Source organism: Ammodytes marinus, assembly GCF_949987685.1.
Source record: "Ammodytes marinus genome assembly, chromosome: 4".
Lineage (NCBI taxonomy): Eukaryota > Metazoa > Chordata > Actinopteri > Uranoscopiformes > Ammodytidae > Ammodytes > Ammodytes marinus.
The window spans coordinates 24,263,409-24,282,581 of NC_137233.1; the positions used below are offsets into that span (position 1 = coordinate 24,263,409).

Genomic DNA, 19,173 nt, shown 5'->3' on the forward strand with positions numbered 1-19,173 from the left:
TATTGATGGAAAATATAATGTAGCTTAGTGTCTAAATTAAATGAATTTAAAAAGCAAACAATTTCAAAAAATGTGTTGATATATACTCATGTTGCACTTAACGTGTGGTGTATGCTGATCAGGTTTTTACATTCACTCAAAATTCACACATAGGCCTTGGCCTTCATGGGGGAGTATTGGGTTTCAGATATAGTCTCTGAGCAGAGCAGGGTCCAGTTCACCACAAATAAACTCACACATGATAGCCTAATGTTGAACTCTTGTTTAAGGTTAAAGTTAAAACTTCATAGTAATTTCATCCATTAAATACAGTACATGCAATTAACCTTACCTTGATGGCATACAAATCAAGACAGGGATACAAAAAAATCCAATTCTTAGAACTATTTTTATTTTATTTTTTTATGTAGCCTACACATATATTAGTTAATATTGGTTCATACAGGAAATCCTGAGGTGTTGTGTTTGGATTAAAAAAAAAGTTATTTGTCATTAATTTAATAGGCTACTCACCAGTTTGGAAACAGTGACAGCACAATCCACAGCTGGAGCCAAGAGAGAAAGAAGCAGCAGCACTGGTTTTAAACAGGCCTGCACATAGGCTACATTAAGAATAACCATACTTGTGTGGAAAGGAAATAAAGGTGAAGTTTTTAAGTTCTGACCCAAAATAGCTGTTGTTAACTCTTGTTAGATTTATTAGAGGCAGAGCTATCTCAGTGTTGATGACCTTGAGTTGTAGCTACTTGTGAAAGTTAGGAATATCACATCAGAATATTCAAATTTTATCTTGAAACTGGTCAGTCAGGGGCCCAGATGCTGCCGCTCAATACTACATTACTCGTTTATAATCATGCATGTTTGTGTGATGTACATTAAATGTTTGCAATGCAGTTACACTATCCTGCCAGTAGGAGGCACATGAGATTGTGGTTAGCCTGTATTGTGGGCCTATCCCCGTGAGCGCCTCATAACATATGAGGATGTTTTTGAAGACAAGCGACGTCTCTCGTGTTATCATTGTTTTCTGAAATTTCAGGTGAGTAGCCTACTGTGTTTAGTAAGAAAAGTTGATGTAACTGAACGGGAAATGTGCAGAGACCGTTTCAGTAAAGTATGAGTGTGGAAATTAAGGTAGCCTAATGTGTTATAATGGTCCGATGCTTGCCGAGAGAAGTGTAGGCTAATGACGGCACTGCAAGTGTTGTTACTGCTAGCAGGAAGATCACGCTTATCTCTACATTTTGTCTTTTGTTTTATGTGGATAACAACACACATGGCTCACCCAGACCCTCACTCCTTGACTTACTGTATAATGTTTAAAGGTGTATAGGTTCTGTATGGCACTGACATATAGCCTACTGTTTAAAAACAGGGTTAAGACATGCAAGTTGAAGTTCATGAGTAAAGTTAAAATGTAATGTAATGTAAATTCATAACGTTAACATAAAGTTAACATGTATTGGTAAAGAAAGTGTATATGTTAAAAATGTTAAGTTAGGGGGCGCCTTTAGCTAAGTTGGTAAGGCGTCCCCCTCCCGGGCCAGGCACAGCAGTAGACCCGGGTTCGATTCCCACCCGCGGTCTTTCTCTGCATGTCACTCCCCTCTCACTTTGCCTCCGTTCGAGGCCCGAGAGCAATCTTTCTATAGCCAATGAAATGGCTAGTCCACTCTTTCACGGGCCAATCAAGTCCCGAGGCCATTCTTTCAGGGGCGGGCCTTTCTTTCAGGGACCGTTGACGAGCTGTCAATCACTCACTAGCAATGGGCGAGAGATGCGAGAAGAGAGGAGAAGAGAAGACGGAGAATAACGGGGAAAGTAAAAGGAATGTACAATTATAATGTTCAGACGTGAATAAATTAATGATTATAATCAGACGTTACAGTTTGATATAATCGCCTATCATAATTTCTTTGACAGCGAACTTGTTACTGTCGCCGTTTGGTTTAGGCTACACACGGCAGTGGCTACTGTCGCCGTTAAGTTTGCACACGAAAAAAAATGAAAAAAGTCTAGGTATATCGTATTAGTTACGTTACAGTTTTGACAGCAAACTTGCTACTGTCGCCGTTTAGTTTACACACGGTTGTGTTACAGTGTTATGCTACATGTCGCTGGGTCAAACGCTATAGCCTACTATCTATGGGTCATACCGATACACTGCTGCGGCTCTACGCATCTAATCCTCTTTTCAAATGCCCGTTCACAGTGTTAAACAGGCCCGGTTCTAGACAGTCAGACTTGGGTGGGCCTGTAGAAATTTTGGGTGGGCACACTGGGCAGAGAGACTGAAGATGCGAGCGCGCAGAGCGCGCAAGCCGACATTTTTTGCCCTTGTAAGATCTCTGCGTCTGATTTTTGGCACATTTACTGTGAATTGTGTAGAACACAATATGTCCGATTGGGAATATCCGACAATTGGGAATTGCCTGTTTGTCATTTAGCAAATAAATTACAGCATGTGTTAATTATATAGCCTAAATTAAACCTAAACAACACTAAATATTCAGCATACTGATAGATTCACATGCTGTACCAATGACAAACTCCGCCGACATTAGTTGTGTTCATCACGTCATATCAATATTATTTTTGGGCTAGCTTGTTAAGCAGGACAGTCGGCTAATTTATGCTCAGCTGTGTGGCGCTGCATGATAGAGGTTACTTTAAAACAGAGACAAATAAATGCAAGTTATAGCTTGGCAACTGAGGCTTAGGGGGCAAACAATACACTCTTGACTCCATTCATGTATGTGTTACCTCGCTGGTGGGGCAGGGCAGGCCGGGGAGTAGGTGTGTGTGCAGCAGCTGTGAACTGCTGCGGCAACGCGCCTCCGTTTGTGTCCACTGCTCGTTCACGTTGACAAAGGCAGTGTGTGCGGAGGAGGAGGGGGGGCATATTTATTGGGGCATTATTGTCAAACGTTTTTAATCATTCATAGATGATAATGTCGGCATGGGCCACATACACTGTAAAAAAATATATATATATATATTTTTTTTCAAAAGGGCACTTGATTGGGCCAGGGGAAAAGGGCAGGTGCTTCAGCACCACTTCATGTCTACCTGTGCACGCCACTGGTAGATGGCTTCAAAACTCAAAAAGCACAGAGCGATGGGGAATGAGGAGTGGATGCTACGCCTGCGGAGGTTTGCTGCCCTTGGGGTTTGGCCCTCAGATGCAGGAAACAGGCCGGCTCCTGGACGTGTCCGCTGTGATGACAACAAACTCAGCCAGCAATCCAGCTCTCTCCTCCCCAGCTTCTCTCCAGACTGCAGCTGCATCTGACAGTACAGAGGCCCCTGAGCAACAACTGGTAATTATTCTTTTCATATGTTTTATCATACTGTGACAGTGTGCACACCTGCTCATGATGTAATCAAGTATGTAAAATGTTTATAAGGTAATATGTAAAAATCCTAAGAATGAATAAAAGCTTAATAAAATAAAATCTTATTGCATTTAACAGATCATGCCATCGGTCTGTGCCACCCCTCCTCCTGTGCTGCCAATGTACACTCCTCCTCCTGTGCCTCCCACTACCGCCATCTTACCGGCCCCTCTCCCCATTGCTCACACTGCTGGTCCCTCTGGGGCCGCGGCTAGGACCCTAGCAGCACCTGAGCAACAACTGGTAAGTCTTCTTGTGACACTTTACACTGCAACAGCTGTGATATTGTGTGTTTTTGTTTTGTTTTTTGATTGAAATGTACTGTGACATTTTCCAGGCCGTGGATGAGCGTGGTGTCCCAGGGATGGACAAAGTGGACAGCCTGGCACAGTACTTGGTGGGACTGAGGGCTGAACCTGGCAACACCGTCAGCCCACAACAGGCGGGGACCATCGTGGCTCTGTGGCAGGACCTTCTGCAACAACAGGCGGCTGAAGAGGCAGGACCTCAGCATCCTGCAGCAAGGACTCAACCTTCCTCCCCAAGTACCTGTTGCTCCGGTGCCTCTCCCACCTCACAAAATGAGGCCCACTACTGCTCCTGTACATCCTGGTCCTAAAAACCAATACAACCTGCCAAAGAGCACAGTAGGGCAGGCAGTGGACAGGAGGAAGACTGCGGCTCCCCACCTCCATCCCACCCAGTTGCCTGTACAAAGGCAGCTTTTTGCGCTGCAGCCACCTCAACCTGCCTCTACCCCTTTTCTTGTGGTCCCAAACCCGGTTATTTCACAACCAATTTTTTTGTTCCCACAAGTCCTGGCCCAGCATCCTAAAATAATTGCCCCTTCTGCTCCCCTTCCATCCCCACCAACTGTCCGCAGACCCTACATTCGCACTGTAGAAACAAACCAGTGTCGCCAGTGTCACCAGCCCCGTTTAAAGGAAACTGGACATGGCCAATACTACGGCCACATCTACTGTCCTGTCACAGCAACCAACACATTAGAACAGTGGCAGGAGGAAAAGAGGAGGGAGAGGGCAGATGCCAAAAAATAATCATACACTACACACAAAACATTTCATATAGTCAGTCACACAACACACATACATTTAACTTAAAGTTAAGAGTTACAAAACTCAATGTATATATATATTTAGCCTTGTTTTAACTTTTGTATTTACTTGTTTTATTTTTATATACATTTACTTTCTTATATATTTCTTTGTGCTGTGTTTTTGTATTTATTTCATTTATTGTACTATTTTATTTGATTATTTATTTGTGTGTGTGTGTGTGTGTGTGTGTGTGTACTTTGGTGCGTGTGTTTTGTATTAAATGTGCACACTATTTCTACAACAGTGGTATTGACTTTTTATTTATTTAATCTTAAGTAGTATAATATCTAGTATTATAACACATTTTATTCATTAAAGGGCGCTTTTTAGGACACTCAAGGACAAATAATAGAAGATAAAAACTGATGCACAACAATAAAACAACAGACTAATAGTCGAACAAGTAAATATAAAAACATTTCACTGACTAAGCCAATCTAAAGAGCTAGGTTTTTTTGGGGAGAAAGTCAGTGTCACGGATGGCTTGTTGGTGAGAGGTCCAGGGACAGGGGCTTTTTGCTAATTGAGGTATTAAATGACAAGACAGGAATGGAACAGAATAGCAAATTGTTACCAGTGTTTTCAATACTAATTTTAGTTATTGTAAATGAGTAAAGAAAATGATTGAAGACATTACAGTCACAATAAAAAAGAAAGGTAACTTTGTTGTGATCAGTGTTCAAAGAAAAAAAACAAAGGTTTAATCAAAGGTTTTACACTCTTTAGATGTGAGCTTTCCCAAGTAATTTACCTGTCGTAAATCAAGAGGTGTTGACAAGGAGGCAACATCTTGAACTTCCAAGATCAGAGACACTCTTTGATCTTTGATCATTTTCAGATTGCTTTTCATCCTTTCTTGACCCTGCAGTTAAGGGTTGACCACCCTAGCAGTTATGTAATAACTAGCCTATTATTTAATGTAACAGTCAAATGTCTACATTAACAACAAACACACAAAGTAGTAAATTTTTTATATCTCATTTAATAGTTAATTATTATTACATGTCATTCAGCAGACGCTTTTATCCAGAGTGACACACATTCATAGACCGATAGCAGCAGCTACCATGCAGGGTGCAAATCTTTTGTATACAATCTGTGGTGCAAACTAACTATCGGGAGCAATTTAGGCTTCAGTGTCTTGCCCTGGAACACTTGGACTGTCGGACATGTGTCGGGGGGACGGGGGATCGAACCACCGACCCTGTAGTTGAGGGTGGACGCCCTCTTTCTTTCCCTCCTTTTTCCTTTTTTTCTCTTCTTTTTTCTCCTTTTTCCTTTTTTTCTCCTTCCTTCTTTTCCCCCTTCTTCCCCCCCTTATACGGACGAATGTAAAAATGCCAAAAAAATATATTTAAAAAAAAATAAATGTTAAGTTAAAGTATATTTAAAAGGTGAAATATACAATTCCAGTAAACACTTAGGCTATGTTATCTTAAGCATTAAAGCTGCACTATTGACTAAATGTTCATTTAGAAGAGGCACTAGCGATATGAAGAACAACAATTGTGTCAAAATGTGTGTGTTATTGGATTGATAATATTTGTGTGTGTTTAAAGAACATTTCAAATATGTCTACAGAGACAATAAATAGCCTACAGTAATATGATACTTAAATGGGCAATGTGAAGTTAAAGGCCTACTTCACCGGTGGGAATATGAAGGTGTATTGAATTCTATGTAGTATAAATGTGCAAAAACATCACAGTAAGAGAAATGTAGGGTTAGACAGTGAGACCATAAAACACTCTTTCTGCCTTTTCTCAGGCTAGGATGAACCAATTCAATTTTTTTTGCACATTTATACTACATAGGATCTCAGAATTCAATACACCTTCATATTCCCACCGGTGAAGTAGGCCTTTAAACAGTAGCCTACAGTAAAGAACATGTGAATAAATGTACCGGTAGGAGGATTCTGTGAAGACAAGCTAGCCTACATCTCTTGTTTTTCTGATATTTATGTAGGCCTAATCTGTACATGTGTCCAAGGGCGCCATGACCTGGGACCCTACATTTGTCTGATCTTTTAATTAGGCTAAATGTGTAGACCAGCCTATTTATTTCAGCATTTTTTAAAACATTTTTTGGGAAATTATTTAGTAGGATAATGTTTTTAATATTAAAGTATTTGTGTGTACAGTAAAGCTAACTGTACACGATTTACAGTTTTTCACAATTGCTTAAACACATTTCCTGATAGACTACCTCACTTTTTCAAAACCCTAAACCCAAATTTCAAAACTCAAACACAAAATGCAAAATCCTTCACTTCTCTTGCAAAAGCACACTTTACGCTCAAAACAGTGTCAACTCTTCACTAAATGGTGTTTTCTTTTCAAATGACAAACACATACATCATATGACCAGACATTTCTAGCACTCATTGAACACTGGTGTGCAGATTGGAAAACACTGTAGTATAAATGCAAAACACTATATGAATGCTTTATCAGTAGAATTATGCCTTTGCATGTTCATACACTTTCACCTATAGTAACAACACATACTTTACGGTTTTTGCCAAATGCTAACACACATGTTGCAGAAAAGTTTATTTTGCCATTTCAAACAAACACAATGAATAGGTAGGACTGCAGTTCAAGCAATTCAGTGTGTCATCATAAACTAAGAAACAATTACAGTAGAATAAAAAAAACAGTGTTGTAAGGAATTGGGTGGTTGGATTATGAATCCTTTTATGGATACCGCCTCCTGTTTGCATCTGGCCACATCGCCTCATCAACATCACATCTCCTAATTATGTAGCGACTCAGGTTGGGCTGCACTCTCTGTCCAGGCTCCCTCATTGATAGGCCATGATCTAAAACATAGTCCACTATAGTGTCCCTGGTGTATGTGTCTCCGTCTGTTGCCTTATTTGTCCTCGTCCTCCTGTCGCTCTCTCTCCTCCTCTTCCCCTGACTCTTACTGTCTCAAAAAGGAGCTGAGCTCACCTGGGGTCTATTTGTAGTGCTAAGGTTTAGACTGATTGGTTTTCAATTAGTTTAATTTTTTTTCAAGAAGTATGTTGGAGAATTTCAATCACAGAGCAAAGCATTTATCGTGTTTGTAGGGTTGGAGCTTTGGTTTAGAGCATGGTTACAAAAGTTAGAGGTTGTGATGCTGTGGTCATAGCAGTCACTTTTAGTGTTTACAGTATTCGGCAAAAACTGTATTTGTACCAACATGTGCAGTCTACTGTAAATCACAGCAAACAGGCGCTCATCTCTGACCCTTCTATAGCTAAGTGCACAAAAGCCTTTTGAGTCTAGAAATTTGATTGGCTGTGTGTTCTGTGTGATCACCAAGAGAGATAATTCAGGAAGAGTGTGCAATATATAGAAAATTGTGTGTAATGTTGTGAAAAATGTGTGTTCTGGAAATACCCAGGGGGCAAAGTGATTTTATGGACATGGAGCGTTGTAAAAGGTTGTTCACCAAAAATGATATCTAGGACCTTCCACGATCACAACCTGGGTGGACAACCTTGTCAACAAGCTGCTGGAAAGCAACAGCGGGCCGACATAGCAAATCAGAACCACTGTTTAAGTGAATGGGGGTGAATGGGGATGGGCTAATGGGGAATTATTTTAACTTATAGATATCATTATGAAACTTTGCCAGTTGATTATTGACATTAAAACAAAAACTTTTTGTATTACAGTATTTTCCAAAATGTTTAAATAAATATGAAAAATCATCAATATCTTACTAATGATGCAAAAATTTGCATATCTGCAAAGCCCCAAAATCTAGATGTTGGAAGAAAACCAAGTCGATTTGTTTTTAAATGTTGAAAACAAAACAAGTGTCCAACTGCCTGAAGCCTTTCCTAATCACAGTTCAAATTTGATCAATAACCCATAGAAAATACATTTTTTACACAGTTACATTTCATGTGCCATGGACCAAAAGTGTCCTTTTGGAGTCTCCAGCTGGTATTTTAGGAAACGGCTAGACATTCCCTTGAAAAAAACAGTGTAAAAAATTCATTTTCTATGGGTTATTGATCAAATTTGAACTGTGATTAGGAAAGGCTTCAGGCAGTTGGACACTTGTTTTGTTCTCAAAATTTAAAAATAAATTGACTTTGTTTTTGTCCAACATCTAGATTTTGGGGCTTTGCAGATATGCAAATTTACGCATCATTAGTAAGATATTGATGATTTTTCATATTTATTCAAACCTTTTGGAAAATACTGTAATACAAAAAGTTGTTGTTTTAATGTCAGTAATCAACTGGCAAAGTTTCATAATGATATCTATAAGTTTAAAAAATTCCCTATTAGCCCATCCCCATTCACTTAAACAGTGGTTCTGATTTGCTTTATGTCGGCCCGCTGTAGCTTTCCAGCAGCTTGTTGACAAGGTTGTCCACCCAGGTTGTGATCGTGAAAGGTCCTGGATATAATTTCTGGTGAACAACCTTTTACAACGCTCCATGTCTGTTTTTCAAAAAAAAGGGGTTTTGCCCCCTAGGTAAAAGGGAATATGAGTCTAAGGCAGGAAATGTGTTTGGAGTTCAGCAGAATTGGTTAAGCAGTTGGTAAATTAGTTACAGATTGTGCACATTGTGTCTGATGTTCCAAAAAATGTGTTTAAACAATTGTGAAAAACTGTAAGTTGGATGTAAATTCTTGCTATCTTTACTCTGATAGTAGCCTATCGGCGAAACATGGAACAGTAGGATTTTTTCTAATAGCGAATCCCTGCCGAAACCCGGGATCGAACCAGGAACCTTTAGATCTTAAGTCTAACGCTCTCCCTAATAGGCCTTTCACACCGCCGCAAAATCGGAGCTAGTTCTGGGCTTGTTCGGAGTTAGAGCCAGTGTTTTGGTTTCACACCGCCAGAGAGCCTGCTCCGGGCCGTAAAAACCGGGGGAACTCATACCCCAGGATTGAGCAGGGTTTGATAAGAACTGCTTGCGCGAACGGTTGGGGGAGGGATTATCCTGACCAACCAGAGCAACTCAAACCTCATGCCCGCCATATTTAAAAACACCGCTACTACGAGACGTAAACATAACATAATTACCGAACGTAGCGATCAAATTGACCGGCGAGAATACGCTGTATGGGTCCTGTTTGCTTAAGAAAGCAAAGCGAGAGCCAACAAGTGTAAAAATAAGACGTATTCGCCGCTGTTGTTGTGCTTAAAGCTAGCGGTAGCTTTAGCGTTAGCCACAAGAGCAGCGGCGTCGGGTGACGTACACACACGTTTACAGTGACGTCATGACGTTGCTCTCTTGCCGGCTCCATGGCTGTCTCCGGTCGATGTGAAACCAACCGGTTCATAACTGGGATAAGGCTGTAACCAGTCTTGAACTGACCCCAACACCAGCCTGGAACTGACTCTTGGTTCATTTTGGTGTGAAAGGCCTATAAGTGCCGCTATTTCGGCCTGTAAAATAATAGTTGTGCAATATGCCTTTATAACGGTAGGGGCCCCCCTTGAGTAATACACAATAATTCATTAAAAAATATATTTCTGTCAATCTAAATAGTAATTTTTTACTCACACCGTTTTGTGGTTTTAAATGTTATTTTTATATATAAAGAAAATTAAAAAGTCTGATTGTTTTCGCTATAGGCCTGCCCTAAGGCTTAATTGAAAAGTGTCGCAGAAATACTTATATTAACCTAGTTGCAGATTTCCTCCCACATTAATGACCTTCTTTTTCCCATGCTGTAAAGGTCTGCAGCGCCTCACTCCCACGCAACGCTAAGCCCACGCAAAGTTTTCAAACACCATGCTGGCAGCTTTGTCAACAAGAGTAGGCTACAGCTCGCTGCCAGGTAGGCCTAATGGAGCTACTTAGGGTGTATTCACACATGCTGTGTTTAGTTCGGTTGAAACGAACTCAGGTGCACTTCCACCTTCGGTGCGCATCTTTCAGACAGGTGTGAATACAGCAATCGCACTCGGGGGCGGACCAAACAAACGCTCCGAGACCCAGCTGAAGAGGTAGTCTCGATGCGCTTCAAAACGCACTCTGCTGCAGTTCGTTTGTGGTGTGAATTTGGCCGGACTCGATCCGACCCAATTGCAGGAAGCACTGCGCCTTTTCTTTCTTTTCTTTTTTAATAAATCGCCATCAGCTTCACATTATGGGAAAGTGTTGTTGTCGCCATTGTTAGGAAGATTAGTTGTGGTTTGACCGGGAGCCCCGAGCGAAAATATTACATTTGATAATGATGCGTGCGGATCAGCGATCAGATGGAGAGGAGCGTCTCCCGTAGCCTACAGTGCCAACAGGTTCACGCTGCGCTTTGCATGAAGTGTGTGTTTTTATTGTTCTTCCCAACGGGACCGTCAATACTGTCCCCGTGTCAGTTTGGTGCTGAACTGCGCCGAACTGACACCCAGCTGATACACAGCTTAATCAGCTGTGTTTCAGTTTGAGCCTATTCTTCACGCGAGTCGCGCGTCCAGCAGCAAAAATACAGTAAAAATTATGTTTCACATCGTAGGCTAGAAGCCACATAACGTGGCATTGTCATATAATATATTATTATTATTATAATATTATATTATTATATTATAATAGGGCTACATATTATAAACATATGAAACAACAATAATTTGATTTTTTTCTTCTTTATTTATAGGCTAGATGTAGGCATTTTTATTATTTTTAACTCCATATTATATCAATGATAAATGCACAGTTTTTACTTCGTTCTTCCTGCTTCTCTCCACCCCAGAATGTCTGTCCAATGAATGAATGACCTTAGATCACGTGTGGTTTTGCTTCGTAATGCTGGTTCACTTGCAAAAGGGGCAATATGAAAGTGGACCACACCAAACAAAAAAATCCAAATTCTATTTGGTCTGGACCAAAGCAAGTGAACTAACGGACTTTCCATGTGTGAATACACCCTTAGTGCCATACTGAACATGGATTCACCCACTGCAACAGTGAAGGATGGATGATAACACAAAGACACTTCAGTAGAGAGGATTGTTTCTACAATTCCAACAGTTGGAGGAAAATGCTCCAATCAACACACATTGCACCACCTCACTGCATTATTTTTGCTGTTTTCTCGTTGTTGTACTGTATAAGTGCACTGCTGGTAGGCTTTTATCATGAACAAAATACTGTTCATCAAAGACATACAGTACATGAATGTCTTGTCTATGTTTGTTTTATTGCAACAATGTACGGTTATGTCCAGAACGTGGCTTTCTTCAGCTCAGTTGAACATAGGCTACCGCTGTGTGTCCGTCTGGATGACGAATTATCATGTGAGTTTTATGGACAGTGCTGTAGGCGACATGGTCCTCGCGCTGCTCCCCTAACAGCAGGGTTTAGTAACTCAAATTCATCATGAGTTAAGTGCAGTTGTTGAAGCTACACCAGAGGCTCTTTATCCTCAAATAGTCTGGGTCAGAACAGAAGCATGTTTTGTATTGTATATGTTATATACAAGTATATATATATAATAAGTACCTCAGTGTCATTCAACAAACTCATAGCAGTCAGACAGTGCACATTCATGTATACAGGCATGAGCACAGAACAAAGGTCCGGACCTCAGTATTTCCTATTTATTGTTTTAATTCAACATTGCAAGGTGACACATTCACATAAAAACAACACCATGGACTAAACCTATAAAGATAGCATATTCTCGGTGCACATATAATATACATCTTTTTCATGTGTTTACATTCAAGAATGCATCAATATCACATAGCCTCTGAAATGGACTCCCAGAGTGAATACATCATTACAGCAGTGAACACACAAGCAGGTAGAACAAAGTCAAAAACACTACTCTTGTTAATAAGAATAATTATAATATTGAGTAAATTCACCAATTCTGTCTGTGTCGAGCTGTACTCACAGTTATACCTTCTAAGGTTGAGTTGACCCAACCCAAACTGAAACACTCCTGATCTAGAAAAGTCAGTCTATACTCACATGCACATCAAGTGATTTTTACAGTAGATGTCACATGTCATTAATTAAGATGTGTTCAGTATTTACAGCGTGTTCACAAATGTTTGTTTTTAAGAGAACAGAATGGTTTTTCGCGCGCCCAAACCCTTAAACTGAACCACAGAGTCACCTTAAATAGAATGCAATCCAACACAAAAGAGCTGCAATTGATGCTATTTTCATGAGGGTGTAAGGGGAGCGTATCAATGTTCCCAGGGCTCAATAGTCCCGAGGTGCAATGTTCCCAGTCTGTCTGTGTGTGTGTGTGTTTCACTCCTATTCCAACCTCTCCCTGTCCTCTTACTTTAACCAGCCAGCTGTGATGCCTGAACCTAATCGCCAATTTCAGGAAGGGCTGTGGGATCGGACCCAGACTGACTACTTAAGGGAAATGAAAATTGAGCGGAAGTACAGTAGGAAGACGGGCAGAAGTAGGTAGACGGGCTAGTTGTTTTGTCCATCACCTTTTAGATTTTACAGTTTCATCCCAACAAGCTACTTCTGAATTTCTCCACAATCCTGTCAACATTTAAGAAATCAAATCACGATATTTTTGAATGTTTTTTTACCATTCAAACTAGTTGACCATTTGTGAAAGAAATTGCTTTCTTGCTAAATATGAAGCTGCATTTACTTACAGCAGCTTATCCCAGCAACAAGTGTGGCTCTGAGAGAATGTTACATAAAAAAAAAAATGTGTGTATTGTATTTTTTTTTTTTTTTTGACAGAGCCAACCGAGGCGTCTCCAGTATTTGTGCTAAGCTAACCGGCTGCTGGCTGTACCTTCATATTTTCGCTACAAACATTACAGTGGTACCTTTCTTTCAGTGTAATTCCCCACAAGAAATCCATAAGCCTATTTCAAAGAATTTCAAACTATTGCATTAAACAATTTTCTTACTTTCTCCCAACAGCATGTGCAAAAAATTAAAGATATTGCACCATTTTATACAAATTGGGGAGTAAAAGAGTTGCATTTACATGAAGGAGCTTTGCAAGACTTCATATAAACACTGTCCGGTTAATAACTATTTGAGCTAAAGCAAAACTGATTTGAACATCTCCAGTTAGCCTTAAATGGTGCTCTGACTTGTTCCTCACCTTATACTCTGAAAAACTGACATGTTAAGACATTTCATCCCCAGTTTTCATGTAGGACTCACATGTAAATATTCAACATGGATATCTAGCATCCCATAGGGCAAAAATTCAGAGCAGAATTAAGACACAGACAATATTCAATACATTCAAGGAGTTGTTTGATTGTTAACAGTTGAACTGAGTGGGTGGCAGATCAGATCATCTGCTGATACATTCGTTGGAGCAGTGAGGTAAGCAACAGTATGAGGAGGCTCTATCATTAAACTCCATTTGTAAACAGACTTCCCTCTATGACAGTGAAAGTGAGTTCAAATTACAGTATACTCTTGTGTGTTTGTTGCTGTATGATTTTCCTCAGCTGCAGGGTCTGTGCATACTGCTGCCTGAGGTGAACGTTAGCTGTGTTTAGCATAGGATTGCTGGTGGTTACATTAATAAATCTCCCAGAGGTGGAAATGTGTTTTTCCCCTTTCTTACACTGGCTTTTCACACCAGTTACTTCCATAATTAAACACACCTGTGGCACTATCCATTTGTTAGCTTTTTTAAAAATCACACTAGCGGGGTCCCAGGTGTGTCAGTCTCACAAGACCTCTTTCAAGCAGCGGTCAGTTCCTCCGCTCGCTTCCAGCCTCACCTGCTGACGGTTTGTTTTTCTGTTGTCCACCCAGGAGTTGTGTATGACGGTGCCCCCGGGAGAAGGGTCTACCTGGAGCAGGGATACCACTCTCTTCTTGACCTTGGAATGCAGGGCACGGCGCAGCTTCTGTCGGGTGAAGGCGTAGAGCAAAGGATGAGACACTGTGGTGCCGTACGCCAGGGCTAAGAACCAGAGGCGCAGGCTGACCAGGGCATCACTGGGGCCTATGCACAGGATTAGCATGTTGGTCACTGAAAGGGGAGCCCAACATCCCAGGAAGGTGGTGATGATGATGAGGGACATCCGGAACACCCGCCTCTGTCGCTCCCGCCGATCCCTGTGTCGTCGCACCGCCCGCCTCAGGGCGATGATGGCGGACACAGAGGCCTGCACGCCCAAGGTGATGGGCATGGGGGTTGCAGCACCGATGTGAGGGGTGATGAGCGGGGCGGTAGAGGACATGGCAGGGGGGGAAGTAGCTGTGGGAGTGGGGGAGGGCGAAGGTATGAGGGGAGGATGGCTCATTTGTTTCGTACCATCTGTGGTGCACTGCTCCCCTCCTGCCTCAACATCACCACCATTAATTTTGACCCCTGGCCACTTTTTCTTCAGTCTCGTGTGGTGCCCTTTGCAGGAGGGACCCCTGAACCGCTGGCCCTTCTTCATGTGGGAGCCAATGCGTATGTTTAATGCCCTCAGTATTCTGGAGTAGGTGAACAGCATGACTGCCACGGTGGTGAAGAAGATGGGCACCTGCAAGATGAGGTGGTAATATGTTCCCAGGCCTGTGTGGAAGCCCTGCCCGCCAACACACAGCAGTGTCTGGTTATGCCACTCTGGCACCACTGTGGCTCTGATACTTAGCGAGGACAACGACAAGGGGGTCACCGGCCCCACTTTCTCCTCCTCTCCTTCTCCACTGGACCACTGCATCTCCAAGAATGGGATGAAAAATACAGCCACAGAGGTGACCCATACAGCAATGAGGAGCAGCGTAGCTCTGTGTGTCGTCAGCATTCTGTTGGCCGGGCGCACCGAGATGTCATATCGGTCCAGGCTAATGACCAGGATGTTGATGGCTGTGGCTATGCTGGCAAAAGTGATGCAGGCCTCGTGGAGGCAGCAGAGCAGGGCCAGGTTTGGTCCGGCAGGCAGCAGCACGACCACCAGAGTGAGGGGCAGACACAGCACACACACCGCCACATCCAGCACATGTAGGTTGACGGTCACCATATTGCTCACAGAGTCGACCAAATTGGATTGAGAGCAGTAGAGCACAAGCACTATTATGTTGCTGCTGGCCCCCAACACCAGCTCCAGCATGAGGAAGGCAGTGAGCGACACCTGGAAACCCAGCGAGTAGGGCATATACCAGGACGAGGGGCCCCCTCCTCCCTGCCCGGGAAGGACTCCTGTTCCCTCCAGGCCAGCCATCGTACCAACCCAGTTAGCGCTGTCTGGGCCTGGGGTATAGCTTTCAGTCTCCATGACGACCTCTCAGCCCTCATATATTGTATCTGTCACTTTGTTGATGAGCCCCCATGATGCACCAGGCTGAGCCTCCATGATGCAGGGATGAATAACAGCTTGGTGACAGTGCTGGGGAGACAAGAACACAGTCCAGACAAATGAGAAATTAACTGTGGAGGAGAAAATCAAATGTTATCTATCTATATCCATCCATCCATCTCATTTTAATACATGCATCAACTCCACAATCTGAAGAATGAACAGGTGCTGCATAATGCATGAATACTTTAATCTGTCTCCTCTCAGTATCTCTGATTACGCTTTTGGTTCAGCAGCAACCAGAGACCTGCATACAAGCTGTCAGAACCACAGGCCGCCACAATAGGCCATCACTTATGTGTACTGGAACTCAAGGGAATGGGCAAATTGGATGAAGTTAATTATTCAGACCAGCAATCAACTGCCCTCTCAGCGGATCGGTAAAAACAACGCATTGGGAAAATTACACAAACTTGGTTATGAGCTGCATGCTGCAGCAAACCACAATATGTATTTGAATTTATTGAAGGATAGCCCCTTGAGATGAGGCATCTTATTTTCAAGGGGGTCCAATATATACAGATAAGAATTATACAACACATACAAGAAAAACAAAGTTACATAAAACATTACAAATACGTCCAGCTCACTCCCCCTCTTCCTCCCACATCCCCAGTCCTCAAAAAATAGAATCTGAAGATAATAGTAATATTAAAAGCATGAACATGATGTTTTCAAATGAAGAAATAATGATGTCCTGAAGCAGTGGAAAGAGGTAATTGACCTCAGAGACAGGGAAAGGTTATCCCAGTAAGATGGAGTTTTGTATTTAAATTACCTGCTACCAATTTCCTTGAATATTCTGGGCACAAAAAAAGGAATATTGCATGTGTCTATGAGGATATAAAGATGTAAGTACATGGAACCAAAAACTGTGGTTAGTTGGAAGGAAATTTTAATTGAACACATTTGAAAATAAATTAATCCAGTGAAAGTGCCTTCTAAATTTGGGCTGCAGCCAATTAAGTGATTCATAAAGGAAACAATGGTGAGTTTAATAAGCTTAATTAAAACATATCTATACCTATACCTTTTAGGATGTGTCATAAATGTTGATGCTTAGTTCTGCCAGGCTAGATCCAATCCATTGTTTGGAATTGCCTTTAACTTTACCTTTAGTAACATTACATATGGCATTTCATGGAGAACAGAAACCACACTGTATATTTGATAAGCACTGACTACACTGACCACATGATATCTGCATCCCAACAGTCAGTCTAACAGCTTGCAGGCCATCGTTGACTTTTGTTCTAGTTTCGTTCTGTATTTCACTGTTGTATTGACAACCTCTAAAGGTTATGTGTAAAACACAGTCGCTTGTCATTGATTAGAAAGTGGCTACCGATTGCACCTGCGGGAAATCAATGGAGTGGTTAAAATCACAGCTTTTTTCGCCCAAAGTCACCAAGAAGTTAACATCTTAGCATCAAGTGTTAATAGTCAAGGAGTTGGAAACAAACAACACAACATTTCAAGTCACAACGAGACATCCAGTTGAGCGATGGACTTGTTTTCTCCCAGTTTCTGTTGTCAGGGCAACCACACTAATGAGAACAAAGGTGCCATGGGTGTGACACTGAGCTAGTAGTAGAGTAGTAGTAGAGTTAACACATCTCTCATCTACAGAACAGAGAGTGTCACACTCATCACATACAACTGCACTGTCAGCTGAGTTGTGAGTCAAAATGTCAATAGGAAGGTGTCGGCTCGTCTCTCGTCAACTTTCACGTATTCCTGCCCTCCTTGTGCATTGTAAACAGCAGAGTGAGGGAGGAAATGGAAGTCCCCTGAGATCAACACATCATCCCTTAAACTATTCTCAGTAATGTACACACATGGAAACAAGAGGCAAGTTTCTACAGAACTGCCTGAGTTAGTGAGGAAGCAGTTGGCAGATGTCGATTTCTGATTGATTGATTCAGAGTCTGATTGTCGCCAGAGGCTGCTAGTGGAAGAGAATGAAGGTAAGGCATCTATACTCATTTAGAAGACGGCACGCATCACCTGGAAGTAGGACTTCTGAAAGGTCTGCTTGGGAGCGGCTGACAGATTACAGTAAAATGTAAGGGAAGTAAGTAGAAAAAGAAGAACAAGCCAGCAGCACTAGTAAACAACATGTCCCTGGGAGCAGAGGTGGCAGCTTTTTTTTCCACTCTTAAGTCTTACATCAGCCTCCCACCTAATTGCTGCTGCTTGTTTCCTGGTTTCCTCCAGTCCCCAACAGAATGCTTCAGTCCCCAAAGAATACTGGTTCATGATTGGCTGTGTGAAAAGCTGCATGATGAGTGCACAGGTTAGATGCTTAGCACAGGAAAGGTGGACAGCCATTGGTCGGGGAAAAAAAATTGCAGCACAAAAGCAATCTGGTAGTAGAATAGCACAGCAACTGATGGAGAATAGAGTACCATGTGATAACTCGGTTTTCCAGTGATACAAGGATTAATGGTTTGGCTGGATTTATTCGCTATGTTTTTAGGGATTTATTCACGTGAGATTAATGCTAAGGACATTCATGTGAAGCACAAGTGTGAAATATCAATCAATATGACCCTACTTTGACCCAAGTGCCTCACGGTTGAACCTGCGCTGTTCCTTCTCCACAAGAAGGTTGATAGGAATTATTTCTGTCCGTAAACTACCTGAATATAAAGACTTCAGTGTTGGTTCAGGTTAGACCTAAGGGAGGCTATGTTAATTTCTTAATCCAGATAAAAACCCTATCAGAAATTGGCCCCGCAGCACTCCCGATAACTAGCTGTGAGTCAGAGGAGTGTGAAACCAGCATTTCTTAGGATGGCTTCCTAATTAAATCTCCTGTGCTTGGGAGACACTCACCAGGGAGTTGCTCCAGGATGTGTGTGTGACCATTTTCTCATGTTGCAAAAGGCAATTATGTCACTTACACCATGACACACCGAGGACCAGTCAAATGTGTCACATCACCTTTTACCTTCTCACAATGTAATAACAAGGTTGAATATGATGAACAGTAACACAATTCCATGGAAGGTTGAAAATTAGATGAGGATGTTGAGATGGGATGTGAGTTTTCTGATCATCAGGTCAGATTCTTCCAGTTTGAAACCTTAACTCAGAGCCTTTGGAGAGCCTGAAGTGTAAGCAACACTTTTGACTGTTTAGGAAATGCACTTATTTGCTTTGTGAGTCACACAACAGTTGGCTGGTTAGCTTAGCCCAGCATTTAAGACTGAAATGTGAAAAGAAAGGTTGTGATTTTGTTGTTTATGAAAACAAATATTCCAGCCTTTATTTTCCTGTTAGAAGCCTCCTGCTTATTTACGCCACAGTCTTTGTACGGCTTACACAAACAAGATACAACATGTAGCAGTAGTGGGCTTTAAAGGTCAGTGGATTTCGTCATCTGAGCACATCTG

General features: G+C 41.8%; 2 protein-coding genes across 2 annotated transcripts; one reads left to right on the plus strand and one right to left on the minus strand.

Moving 5' to 3' along the window:
• Nucleotides 1–3,125: 3,125 nt before the first annotated feature.
• On the plus strand, nt 3,126–4,215 carry LOC307249751 (uncharacterized protein; the record flags this gene model as incomplete). Its single annotated transcript, XM_080026604.1, has 3 exons — nt 3,126–3,320; nt 3,474–3,638; nt 3,733–4,215. The coding sequence occupies 3 exons, from the start codon at nt 3,126–3,128 to the stop codon at nt 4,012–4,014; spliced, it is 642 nt and encodes a 213-aa protein (XP_079882730.1). The 3' UTR covers nt 4,015–4,215.
• Nucleotides 4,216–14,149: 9,934 nt separating this feature from the next.
• On the minus strand, nt 14,150–15,694 carry LOC307249836 (G-protein coupled receptor 22-like; the record flags this gene model as incomplete). The annotated part of the gene is made up of 1 exon (XM_080026702.1): nt 14,150–15,694. One exon carries the CDS (start codon nt 15,692–15,694, stop codon nt 14,150–14,152), a length of 1,545 nt encoding a protein of 514 aa, XP_079882828.1.
• Between the last annotated feature and the right edge of the window lie 3,479 nt (nt 15,695–19,173).